The following is a 13,941-nucleotide window of genomic DNA, read 5'->3' as shown; positions in this document are numbered from 1 at the left end:
ATGCAGCCGAGGATACGGTTGGCTTTCTGGGCTGTGAGCGCACACTGAAGCCGGCTCATGTACATTTTCTCATCGACCACCACCCCCAAGTCCTTCTCTGCAGGGCTGCTCTGAATCTCTTCTCTGCCCAACCTGTAGCTGTGCCTGGGATTGCTCCAACCCAGGTGTAGGACCTTGCACTTAGCTTGGTTAAAATTCATGAGGTTGGTTTTGGCCCACCTTTCAAGCATGTCAAGGTCCCTCTGGATGGCTTTGAATTGTCCCTCTGGTGCTGTTTTGAATATATCTGAAACTGCTATAGCAGAAACATATTATGAAAAAGTGTCCACTTTAGTTGACTAATTTGAGAGAGTATAAATGGAACATTCTCAGCATTTTCCAATGGGATTCTGCTTTTTAAAATTCTTTCAGAGAAGTGAGTATCAGTGGGATCACAGACACAGAAGAAGAAAGAATTAAAGAAAGTGCTGCATATGTTGCCAAGAGGAATCTTTTTGCCACAGGTGAAGGAGTTAGTGTCAGCAAGGTGGCCAAGTCAACTTCTGAAGAGGAGCATCATGAAAAAAAATCAAGGAAAGTAGCAATCCGGGAGTCTGCGGAACGTGTGGCCCTGAAGAAAAAGGTAAAAAGAACAGAAATGAACACCTGAGCTGTAATCAGCATGGGTCTTTTTTGTTTGGTGTTTGTGAAGTGCCTAGCACAGCAGGGTCCCGATTTACACCATGGGCAATCACAATAATGGTAGTAAAAACCAGTGTTTTTAATGGAAATCTTTTTAATGGCCTAAAGTCTTGTTATCTTGGTGTCAGATGGGTAAGAAAAGAGGCACTGTGCTTGATGGAGGCACCAGGAACACTTCTGCTGTGCTGGGAGAAAGGGAGGGAGAATGAGGCTGGGGAATGCTCTTTGGTCATGCCAACACCTAGTTAAATGGCACAGCATCCTTCACCTGGACAATGGGTAGTTGCTGGACAGAGAAGAAAGGTGCCAGTATACATGACTTACCAATAGGAAGGTGATGGGGTCATTTCTGGATATTTATGGCCTAGGAACAAGCTTGTTACAGGAACTTGCGCTTGTTACTAGGCTTGTTACTAGGAACATAGTGCTTATCCCAGAGTCTTAATCACAGGGTGTAAATTAAGGAGGGAATTGCCAAAGACATCTGGAACTGAAGCTCTAATTGTGGGTAACTTTGATATTATTGTGCAACTTCTTAAAAAATTATACTCAGTGTGTACTTACAAATACGTTATGACCAGACTGGCAGAATATATCAAGCACAAATATATTTAATTTAGCAAATGTATTAATATTTTGAGCAGAAGAATTGGCAATATGCTTACAAAATATCCTCATGACATGAGGTTTAAAAGGGTGCAAACACTTTAAAGGACAAGGTGAAGATTCAAAATCATCTCAAGAACTCAGAAACAGTGAAGGTGACATATGATAACAACCAGTGGAAATTACTACACACAGAAGGAAAAAGAACAAGTAAACAAGGAATGCCTGGCTAAGTAGAAGTACCTGAGGATCTGGGACTTGTAAGAGGTCACAGATTTAATGTCAGCCAATGTAAAGTTAGTCGTTATATAAATACAAACAGCATTCTGGAGTGTGTTAGCAAAAGTATTGCCATGAAAACATAAGCGGCAATTACTTAATCGTGTTGGAGACTGTTAGGCCTCTGATAGTGAGTGGTCAGCATTTTATGAATGTTGAGGACAAGCAGAACCTTTCCAGAACTAAGAAGCAACAATTGCAGGGAAAATTGGAATTGCAGTTTATAAAAGACTGAGATGATTATGAAAGCTGTCTTCTTCTAATAAATGTAATTTAGGGATCTGTAATTCTCCATAAATGCGAAAGTCAGGGCAGAAGATAAAGAGTTTAGTTTGGAGAAAACAAGATTTATAACATATTCAATTTTTTTTCCAGCTGTGTGGGTAGCCAAGCAGTTGAAATGGTTACCCCCAGGAGGAGGAAAGTACTCATAAGCAGGAAAGGTTTGAGAGCAGTTCTGACAGATGTGATCTAGTCATACGCAGCCATGCATTGCAGAAGACGTCTGAGTTTCAGACCTTGTTTTACTTTTCACTCTGTATTACAAAAAATAATTAAACATGGTAAATTATTTTACTTAGGGTAGTTTAAGGGGAAAAAACCCAGTAAATCAAATTACCTATTTTGGAAGTAGAACTTCTGAAAGATTAAAACTTTGTTAATACATTCATATTAATAATTTGGACTTATAACTGCCAGACTTTATAATCAGAAGTTTCTTTTCCAGATAGAAGAGACTCAGGCATTCCACAAAAAGTTGAATCAAGACAGTCTTTTACATGCTCCTGAGTTCGTTATCGAGCCTCGTTCCCACACTATCTGGGAAAATCAAAATGTTAAATTTCATTGTTCTGTCGCTGGCTGGCCAGAACCCCGTGTTACATGGTAAGTTTGTATCTGTCTGTAGCACTGAAAGTCACCACATAACCAGTATCTGAAGTTGTCTCAGTGAATGTGGTCTTTTGTCTGGAAAGATACAAGTCCAATTAAAAAAAAACAGGTACAGAGGCCTCTGTTGCATAACGATGATAGGAATACATAGATTATTTTTTTCATAGAGACATCCAATATATTATTTCTGTCTGCTGATGAAGGAAAAGCAGCATAGTGTGATTTTTCATCAGCATTATCCTCAAAATAATGTTTCCAAATACTTTTTAGTCTATGAATGGCATTAATGTCCCTGAAGCATTAAAGCGTGCTTTGGTTATGAACGAGCTGTTTGGCTGCTGAGCAGATACTGTACTGAATCTCCATGAAACTGAGATCTCATGGTGCAGGATGCTCATAGCAGACACATCATAATTATTTGAAGTCAAAGACTGCAGATAGATCCAAGACCACTGAAAGCTTTGGAGTCTGTTGGAAGCTTTCTATTCACTTAAATGGTCTTCGGACAAAATCATTACTGTCAGAACTCCAAGATATACTCTTAGTCATAGCTGAAGGTCTAATTTGACTCTTGCATTAATGTTTACCCTGACTGGAATTGAATTAAAGTTAATTAATAGTGACTTGAAGCTTCACTGTCTCACTGTCTATTGAGCTGATCTTTCTTGTCTGCTTCATATTATACAGATACCAACCAGTAATTAAGATAATAGGTAATAACTTTTTTTTTTCAAACATAAAATGAGATTTGATGCTTATTATTTAATTTAGGAGATTCTTTTAGAATGTGTATATAAAATGTATGTTTGTGTTTATAAAATGGACAAAGAATAAGCCTGCGTTCATCATTAAGCATTAATTAGGAGTAAGTCCTATGGAGAGTCTATTTGTGGAGACAACAGAAAACATCTACAATATCATGATGTCAAGTGATACTCATATTCTGCAATTTACTACTTGAATTGATTAAAGGACTTTGTATTTATCTAGTTCTAATCTCGGTCTTGATAAAAAGTGCTACTAAGAAGCACATTAATAGGCCGGAGCCGATGCCTATGAAGTCACTTGATCTCTCTCCTTAGACTGTGACAACCAATAGCCAGGCTTTGCACACACATTTTCCCCATCATGTAAGCATTGCAAGTGTCCGGTTTTGACATTCCTCCTAGACAGGATTCCAGACAAACCCTCTGGGTCTGGTCTCAGCTGGACTTAAGGAATGGTCAGCTATGTTCTTGGGTGTAATCCAGCTCTGTAACCTGAATCCTAACCAAGAACATGAGAGCTGGGCCATTTTCACTTCGGTTGAGATTCACCTTATCCCACAAACCTGACACGGATAAACCAAGCCTTCAGCTGTTCACCTTTGCTCTCACTGTGAACCAGCCTTTCATCTAAGTGCTAAATGTGGATGGTAGAAATTAATGCATCATTCTGCCATACATCTGAATTCCAAAGGGATTTCAGTTTGCCACAGGCTACTAATGGAAAAAGAGTTCACAGCCATTTCAGCAGGTGTGTTTGCTCTGAGATACAGAACAGTGCTGACCCAGATCTGTCAGCTTTCTTCAGCATTTATACTGAAATGTCATTAGTGTATTCCAAACAGTCATTCTTTGTATAAGCAATGAAGACCTTTTTATGCTGTGCCTGAAAAATTATAAAGCCTCATGAACTCTCTTTAAAGAAAATCTTGCTGTCCAATGCAGCTGTTCTGACTCCCTTGGAAAAAGCATATGGAAAACCCAAGACATTTGAAACCAGTAGCAGGAAGCATAAACTATAAGTGCATAATGACAGTGGGAGGCTGCAGTCTAACATTAGCTAATGACTTGGCTGTTCTGGAATTTGTGTTTCCAGAAATAACAAGTGGTCCTGCAAACACATGAGCCCTATTCTTTCAATAGATGAATATGAATAAGTGAAAATTGAATCAATTATTTTTTACTAACCTGATAATGAAGACAAAAGAAGTGAAAGTCTTCTCACTGCTGGCATGAGTGAGTTAAACCTTGTTTCTGCACAGCACCACATGCTACTAAATGCCTTTGCTGCCAGCAGGATTCAAGGGTTGCCCAGCCCTTTGGAGAAAAGTTAAAGATATTATGGAATCAAGTCCTGTGTCATAGGTTTTCACATTCCCTGAAAATGTTAAGAACATTATTCTGTTTTCTATACTATTAGACACATTACATGGAATATTAAGATGTTCCCGGGCAGATCAGTCTAAGGAACACCATGGCACAAATGAGGTGTGTGCTCCCCAAAAGAAGAATGGTGGTGAATGGATTACTCTTATTGGACCCATGTATTATTCTTTGCTGTCAGTCATGATAATGCAGTAGGAGATCCATAATAAGGTGAAGCACCTCTGCAGCTGTTTGAAGTCCAGAATAGAGAGTATTGCCCTGCATTGAGTCCCTTTTCATAGACATCTTGCTGAGAGGAAGATCAGGATGAAAAGCATTGGGTTTATGATCCTCACTCACTTGGAAAAACGCCAGTGTATTGCTGTGTCCAAATATTTGTAGCCAGGGAAATATTCCTTATTCCACAATACTGAAAGTGCTGAAAGGTAATTTTCAGATTTACTGCAAATATAGTTTCATCTTGTAATATATAAAACTAATAGTATTCTTGGTAAAAATAAAATTGCTTATTATTGACTTGTTTGGTGAAATGGTCAAGCCGCTGGCACCAGATCAGTTCCCTTTCCTGACTGAAAATCATGAGAGATTAAAAATTTAAAATCAGAAATGAAGCAGCAAAGCTCTTTCTTTGGCTGGGTATCTGTTACAACTTGTGAAGAGAAAGGTTTATTTAAGCTGTATGAGATTAAGAAATGAAGATACTTTTATCTTTCATCATTTACATTTCCACTTCCCTTATATATGTACCTTATGGAGAACAGGGAAAGCTGCGTTAGAGGACCCTATCTTAGGAAACGTTCTTTCTTTATAGATCTCAAATCAATCCTAAATGTACTGAGTACAGTTTAGTGTGTAACATTATTAGACCCCTATTGCCATTTTGTTCCGCATTAGTAATACTTAAGACTGGATTCGCTTGAACATTTACTTGGTTACACCACGTATTGTCCAAAATGAGTGACTTTTTATGCAACAGTTGGTTGGGAAGAATTTATATGAACTCTCCCTCTGTGAGTCTCAAGCTGTTTATATAAATTCTGAAATTAGCAGTACCAGCTTGCTACTGGATCAGTACTGGTTCATTCTTTCAAATTACTTACCATAAACTTTCCCTACCTGAAGATATACCTGTACCAGAAAACACATGCAGCATATACTTGTAAAGGCAGAAAAGCTTTTGGCAGCATAACTTTTGCCAGATCCCTCACTGCAATGCACTTTACCAGCAAGATGATTTTTCTTTATCATTCCAACCCTGCTGGGCCTTCTGTCAACTTAGCCATGCAAGCAAAAAAGAAAAAACCTAAAACCTTCTACTTGACATTTTTGTGAATATGCAGGTTTTAAAAGTAGGTCAAATATGGAAACTCAACAAAATGTGTACGATACCTAGTAGGGAAAGATGCTGCAGAATTTTAATTGTTTAAAACTGTCAAAACTCTAGAGATGTTGCTCATGTGACTCCTCCATTTCTTTACAAACAGCAGCGTGAAGCTCATGATAGTATAAACTGATTCTCATCCCATTCAATACTATTTTCTCCTGTCAAAAGGGTTAAAGAAAAAGGGAGAGAGATTAAGCTTCTAAAGACATGTAATGTCTTCCCAGGAAATTAGACTGCAGTTTACCTAGGAAAATATGAAGAAGCTGATGTTTTATTTCAAACATCAAGCACTTGACTTTTTAAAGCACAAAATTACACACTTCCGTTTGTGACATACTGTTTTTTTTTTTCCATAGGTACAAAAACAACGTGCCCATCAATGTACAAGCTCATCCTGGCAAGTATATCATTGAAAGCCGATATGGGCTGCACTCACTGGAGATTAGCACGTAAGGGAATACTAAATAATTTAACAGAGAGCTCAATCTGAAATGTTGTCATAGATTAAGACCTGCAAAATGCAAACAAATCTCTTGGGATGTAAGAGATATCAAGTTTGTACATCTGAGGTGAATGTTGTCTACTAAAAGTTAAAGCAGGTCTGGTTTTCCTCAGTAGGGGATATGGAATTTGCCTAAGTGAATTTATCTATACTATTATCCTGATTATGGCTGAGTCAGAAACATGTAGGGCATTGTGATTACTTTTTCCATTTGTCTGCTGCATGAGTACACTTAAACGTGAGAAAAATCTAGTTCAGAGTAAAAATACATAACTGTTTCTGAAATATGGTGAAGTTCCTGATTCATATGGAAATGAGGAACAGAACTGAGATGTCCTCACTTACATACAAGAGAGATTTTTAACAGTACTCATCCTCCAAATGGGATTTTCCTTTCAGTCACTTTTCATTAAAAATCTAGAAAACATGAGACCTAATCACTTAATTTGACAATCAGCAACAATCTAGGTTTGACAATTTAGATACTGGTAGGTGCCCATTGAAAATATATTGATATTTACCATTTCTACAACTTCCACCTTAGGCATCTCTCCATAGAATACAGTAAACTAGAGATAATTGAGAGATAACTTAGGTAAATATTATCGGACATTTTTTCCTATTTCTGCTGTATTGTGAATTTCAAATCTGTAAGTGGTATCTGAAGAGAGATATTTATTTCAAGCACTGCTTTCTTAACATTTAAAGAATGCAGCCATTAGTAGCTACAATCAATCCAGTGTCCAGTGTGTCTGTCTCCCAAGCTTTTACTTCTTTATAGATTTTACCCAGATTTCTGAGGGTTTCCTTAATCTAAAACATAGGAGAGGCTATACCAAGGAGCAAGCTGGTGCCCTGCCTAATGATTTCTATCTTTTTAGATGTGATTTTGACGACATTGCTCAGTATCGGGCCTCTGCTATGAATGTTAAAGGAGAAATTTCAGCTTTTGCTTCCCTCGTGGTAAAGAGTAGGTTACAAAATATTTCCTTTGGTTTTTTTTTTTTTTGTTAAGATGTACATTACCACTTTTGGGTCTGGGGCTCAGAGAACCTTTACCTCATGGTAACAGTGATTGGAGTTGTTCATTTTCTGTCTAGGGTACAAAGGAGAAATTGATGCAAGTCTTTTGCATTCTGGAACTTTTTCCATGCCTCTGGGACGTAAGTTGCAATATATGTTTGTTTGACACATCCATTTACGGTTGCAGCATCATGTCAAATGACTAAGTAGAATATTATTTAAAACAGAAGCAGGTCTGATTTACAAAGGGGCTGAATTCTACAATTTCAGATGGTGCTAGCCTCACCTGCAGGGGAAAATGTTTATGGGAAAGGGAGATAATGATCTGCATATACCCATTGGTCACAGGAACACTGACAGCTACCTCTTTAGGGCAGTTGTGGAAAAGGAAAGTGTTTCCCTAGGTTTTATCAGCTGAGCTGTTTCAAAAGAAACATGGAGGCCCCTGTGCCATGTATGTGCAGTACAAGTACAATGCACTTCGTATTTTCTGTCTGGAATACTGCACAACTTGGGTCACACACCATCAGGAAAGATAAATTCAGGAGCAAGTACAGAAACAAGCTACATGAATGTCTGGGAGAAAAGAGCTCATTTTATATTAAACCCCTAAATCATTAATCATAAATAGAAGTATTTTTAAATTATTAATCAAACCTTATGAGAAAATGATAGAATACTGCATCTGAAATTGTGGACACTCTGAAATGAAATTCTAAAGGAGCCTCTCCCTTATAAAATGAACTAGCTGTAAAAACTAGGGTTGCATGAATAAAGAAATAGTTGATTCTCTTCGGTACTAAGGGTTTAGATTATTTAACACGGCAATTACCTGTGAAGATGATGACTTAATTTTTGCTATTTTTACCCTAAACTTTAGCTGAGCTTGTATTCATAATCATTGGGTACTTTTGCTTCCTACTCTTGTCACAAAAGGAAGGAAAAAGTAAACAGATGGATTTTTTTTTCATTATACAGTTGGCGTTACCCCTCATGGCTATGCTTCCAGGTTCGAAATCAGCTTTGTCGACAAGTTTGATGTATCCTTTGGGAGAGAAGGCGAGACGATAAGTCTGGGCTGCACAGTTGTCATCAATCCTGATATCAAGCGCTTCAAACCAGAAATTCAATGGTACAGAAATGGTGAGAATGTTTGACAAGAAGAAATATAAACTTCTTTTATATAAACCTTTACTCACTTCAGCATAAGTGAATGTTATGATTTGGTCATCACTGTCTCAGATTTTCCAAACAGTAATATTTTCTATTTTTCAATGCAAAGTACTTCAAAATTTAGCATTTTGAAGTGCAACCGATGAAGCACCCTGAAAATGTCTTCTAGGGATTTTTTCTGTCTTAATTTTTTTTTTTAAATTAGAAGCACTTCGATCAACTGCAACATCTGTGTGTCCCATATGCACAGCCCATATAGCTTTTACTAATTATTTATATGCCAAAACATTTCTTAAGTAGTTGCACAAATGTGTTGTGCAACAGCTGCTAAAAAAGCTGTTGCTTTCTGAAGTTACACTTTGAAGACAAAATTGGCATGAGCACAGAATTAGCTGTACTTTATATTTGAGGACAGGAAGTTGCATAATAAGAATGGTCTCTGTGCATTTCCAGTCTATTCCAATATATTCCCTGTATTCCAAATGTATTCCTCAGTAGATCCAGCTAGTTCTCATTATTAAATTCCCTAATTTCTAGGTGTTCTGATTACACCATCCAAATGGGTCCAGATGCACTGGAGCGGGGAGCGAGCTGCGTTAACACTGAATCATGCAAACAAGGAAGATGAAGGTCTTTACACTCTACGAGTGGTGATGGGAGACTACTATGAAGAGTACAGTGCTTATGTCTTTGTTAGAGGTAAGTACCGTCTTGTGAAGAGAATTCACTACAGAAATGAAGAAAACATGCTGGCAAAATCAGTATCAGACATTTGAGGTGCTTTTTTCCCTAATAAAAAGAGAACTATTACTTTCCATTAATAGCTTCTAGCAATATAACTTCTAATTGTTATTTCTGGGGAAAAAAAAAGGATTTTTTCATGAAAAGGAAAAATCTACATCATAACTTAAAAATGTATTTCTGTAACCATCTGACTGCTAACTAAACTGCACTGTTTTTGATAAAGATTTTATGCACCATTTGAGGGGTTCTCTCTAATGCACAACGTGGGGAAAAATATGGTGGAAGGGAAACACAAAGTTCTGCACCTGGAGAAGAATAACTTTATGCACCATGATAGGCTGGGGGCTGACTGGCTGTAGAGACGCTTTTCAGAAAAGACCTGAGGGTCCTGGTGGACACCAAGGTGAACATGTGCCCTTGTTGCAAAGGACAGCAGTATCCTGGACTGCATTAGGAAGAGCATTGCCAGCAGGTTGAGGAGGTGGTCCTTCCCCTCTACTCAGCACTGGTGAGACTCATATGGGCTTCTGGATCCAGTCTTAGGCTCCCAAGTACAAGAGAGACATGGACTCACTGGAGTGAGTCCAGTGAAGGGCTGTGAAGGTGATTAAGGGCTTGGAGCATCTCTCATACGAGGAAGAGCTGAGAGATGTGGGGCTGTTCGGAGAAAGCTTAGGGTGAGTTTATCCGTGTGTATAAATACCTGACGGAGGAGAGTAAAGAAGCTCTTTTCAGTGCCAGGACAAGAGGCAATGGGCTCAAATTAAAATACAGGAAATCCCATTTAACCATAAGAAAACGTATTTTTTGCTCAAAGGGTAGTTGAACGCTGAAACATGTTACCCAGCCAGACTGTGGAGTCTCCATCCTTAGAGATATGCAAAACATGATTCTACAGAGTCCTGGGACACAAGCTCTAGCTGGCCCTGCTTTGATCCAAGGTTTGAACTAACAATCCCTGGAGTTATCTGCCAATCTTAACCATTCTGTGATTCTCTAAAAAAAAGCAGCAAAGTGTGGAATTAAAAAGTAATTTCTCAGAGTGTTGTTTGCTTGTAAATATGAAAAACTGCTTTTTCATGTAAACATGAAAAACTCTTTGCTTGTAAACGAAAAACTTCTTTGAATTTCTGTTAGAGAAATATTTCTTTAGAGGGAGCCATGGCTATCAGGTTGCATGCTGGTTCTGTATCTGTCTCAGCTGCTAAAAGCAGCTGAAGTGTGTAATGTTAATTCAAATGGGTCTCAAAATTCTTGGCTCTGAGATCATGCCCAGAACAGTATTGTGCTGCTGAGTCCAGCAGAGCTGTGTGAGATAATGGCCTGCTCAGAAAATATGGCTGAAGCAGGTGTTTTCATCACCTGAAGAAAGTACTGAAGTGAGCATCTGTGACAAGAAATAGGATTTGTCTTTCTTGCTTTGTTTTAAATTGTGCTGCCATATAGATAAATGATCACCCTTGTTCCTGTTACATCTTCTAGCAATGCAGATATGACCTGACTGCAAATCCACTTCCACTTTCACCGGAGTATTTTACTAGCCAAGCAGTGTGCTTGCCAAATTCTAATTAGATTAATTCTACATTCCTACTTAAATGCTCCCCACAGTCTCAGCTGGCTAGTATATTCCTCACTGCTCCTCTTAAATTGTAAACAAATTTGCTATAAATGGCTAGTTGCAGTTGTCTGTGTCACACATTGAAACCCCTGTGAATTGATGGAAGTAAGTGATGCGCTAATCTAGCACATAACGTTAGGTCTTTAGACAGGCTTAGGGAGTGTGTGTGCCTCTTCTGCCATGGCTACATGTCAGCATTTGTCAGCAAGCCATCAGGGATGAAATCCTAGCCCCTCAGAGGCTGATCTGAAATGCTGGTTGTCCCAGCTATTTCCTACTCTGTCTTGGAAACAAAACTGTGGTGTTTCACATTCTGTTAAGTGGAATATATGGGCAGTAAAAGCTTTCCTATGGAGATCACTGAACACATGTTGTTGTTATTAAGGTTATTATTTTGTTAATTGGATTGCTTTTTTTGTACATTATCATTAAAATAAAATAAATTAAAAAACCCATATCAAGTTAGCTGTAATTAGAACCTGAACTCGGTAACCTTGGTGCAGCTTCAAAAACTCCACGTGATATTAATCTGCCTATAAGAGAAGACAGTGTCAAATATGGGTTCTTTTTTTTTTTTTTCTGAAGACTACTGTTTTACTTAATGAAGCATGTTAGATTCTCTTGTAAGGCTTTTTTTTTTCTGAAACACAGAAGCATGAAAAATAGGGATTATTGTATATTGAAATACAAAATCCTGTAATGCCTTGAAACATCAAACATTTTTAAGAAGTCTGGGAACTAGATGTGGTGCATGAATAGTATTTACTAGCAAAATATTGTTTTCTTCAGGTATGTACATCTTTCATGTCTATGTCAGGTTTTCTTTTGAAGTAGCTCACAACAAGGTTTGAAAAGTGCATGTAATTGTACAAACTGATGTTATTTTGCAGAGAAACAACCTCTCTTCTTTGGAATTCTCTCATACAGTCTTTCTGCAAAGGTTATTTTTCTCTACATGAAAATGACCCCATCTCACAAATCAACTGTGTAAACAGTAAGATTCCCCAGTGACCAGCGCTGTGCTCTGGTTTTAAAAGCTTTAGATGTGTCCGGAAGCTGATGCTAGAGTCAAGGCCCTTGGACACCAGCAGTCCCGTCTTTGTGATAAACACTTGAAAGGAACATAATGCTTATCCTTAGGAAGGTTATATTCCACAGTGATATATTTGTATGTGTAATATAATTGAACTTCAAAAGGCTTTGATACCATTGAAGCTCTTAACAAACCAAAAACAAACAAGGAAGGACTATGCCTGGAGACATTTTATTCAGTGTTTTATATCCAATGTGTGAATACTTTTAATTGAGCTATTGCCTGATTGATAACACCAGGCAATATAACAGCTTCTTCCTGTAAGTAGAAGAGCAGGTAAATATATAGTCTGCCAAGTTTTTAGTTCAGCTGTGTCGCTGGCAGCTATGTAACCAGAATGCATGTTATTAATTTTATTTAAAATGAGTAGGTGAATTACATTTACAGTATGTTGTAACTTACTAAGCATTTGTAAATGTGGCAAAGAGAAAACCAAAACCTAGAGAAACATTGCCAATATAAAATCCACTACTTTTTGAAACCAGTAATGGAACTTCTTTTTTTGGCTCATTAGGAACAGATTTCAGTCCTTAAAGATTAATAATTTTTAAAGAACTGTGGTTCAGTTTGGAAACATATGTCTCCATCCTCATAGATGCTGATGCTGAAATCCCTGGAGCCCCCGGTGCACCACTGGATGTGCGGTGCTTAGATGCCAACAAAGATTATGTCATTGTCTCCTGGAAGCAGCCAGCTGTTGATGGAGGAAACCCCATCCTTGGATATTTCATTGACAGGTCAGTGAGCATGCCAGACTGGAGAATGTGTATTGCTGTTCATTCTAACTCAAAAACCTAAAAGCGCATTGAAAAGCATGAGATAAAATAGTCTGTCATTTGTTATTTTCATTTTCTTTTACGTTTACCTCCTTTATTCTACATTTGCTTCTAAATTAAAAGTTGTGTTACTGCTCTCCAGTATTTGATCACACTGAAAGTATTTAGGCACCCAAATATTCAGCCAGGGTAGCCCCTAACTGCTTGTAGAGTGAGCATGTTGCTCAAGGAGGCAGGACCAGTCTGTGCTAATGCTAGAGGTGAAGCTTGGGCATCCTTTGCCCCAGGCAGAAACCAGAACCTAAAACTGTCTGGAGCAAGTCAGTAACAATTCCCACAAAAGGGATGCTTGCGTGTGCCAAGATATCTGGGTAGGGACTGTAATAATTCACTTTGGCAGATATTTCATCAGCAATAAAAAGTCTTTCCCGAGCTGCTAGTTCATGTTCCTGTTGACCATGTTGCTGGATAACGGGAAGCCATCTCCACAATCTGCCGCTGGCTCCCTGAACAGAAGTCACTGTGGTACTTCCCTGCTGCTTGTTATCTCTTCCTTCTGCCACAAACCAGACTCCTGCCAGGTGTGAGGCTTTGCAGCAGTGGGACAAGTATCACCCCACCAGGTCTTGTCATTGCAGTGGCTGCAGCCACAGCACTGCAGGCTCCCTTGCCAGCCCCAGTTGTCTTTGAAACAGGGTCCAGCTGAGTGCCTTACTTTAACCCCGTTCACAACCGTCTGTGTGCTGGGCTGGTCACAGAACTGACAAGGGAGGTCTCCATGCCCCAAGAAGCCCATCATTTTATGGGATGTACAGTGGAGCACTGTGTATGATACATGAACTAGTCACCTTCTGGCAACTGCAAAAGATACATGTATTTCCTGAGCCCTCAAGGGATTTAGTGCATGCCCAGATGGTTCTTCATCCCGGACCCCTTGGTGCATCTGCTTTGACGTCATCAGCGTGTAATGCTGTGAGGAAGCTGGTATGGACCAGCCAATGAACATGAACAGATGGTGAAG

General features: G+C 38.7%; 1 protein-coding gene across 6 annotated transcripts in view; it reads left to right on the top strand.

Moving 5' to 3' along the window:
• Positions 1 to 13,941, top strand: part of MYOM1 (myomesin 1) — a 76,699-nt gene that overhangs the window by 18,855 nt on the left and 43,903 nt on the right. For all 6 annotated transcript variants that reach the window (XR_009967453.1, XR_009967454.1, XM_062632895.1 and 3 more), the window contains exons 4-11: positions 412 to 622; positions 2,294 to 2,451; positions 6,348 to 6,440; positions 7,375 to 7,463; positions 7,594 to 7,656; positions 8,495 to 8,659; positions 9,227 to 9,388; positions 12,740 to 12,881. Coding sequence is in view for 4 of the 6 variants with exons in the window: in XM_062632895.1 (XP_062488879.1) it covers positions 412 to 622; positions 2,294 to 2,451; positions 6,348 to 6,440; positions 7,375 to 7,463; positions 7,594 to 7,656; positions 8,495 to 8,659; positions 9,227 to 9,388; positions 12,740 to 12,881 (1,083 nt within the window). In the remaining 2 variants the exon portion in view is untranslated. The remainder of the gene's footprint in view (positions 1 to 411; positions 623 to 2,293; positions 2,452 to 6,347; positions 6,441 to 7,374; positions 7,464 to 7,593; positions 7,657 to 8,494; positions 8,660 to 9,226; positions 9,389 to 12,739; positions 12,882 to 13,941) is intronic.

This window comes from Pezoporus occidentalis, unplaced genomic scaffold (assembly GCF_034315485.1).
Source record: "Pezoporus occidentalis ecotype Australia unplaced genomic scaffold, CSIRO_AGI_Poc_V1 ctg4, whole genome shotgun sequence".
In the NCBI taxonomy this organism is placed as follows: Eukaryota; Metazoa; Chordata; class Aves; order Psittaciformes; family Psittacidae; genus Pezoporus; species Pezoporus occidentalis.
This window is presented reverse-complemented; position numbering and strand designations above follow the sequence as displayed.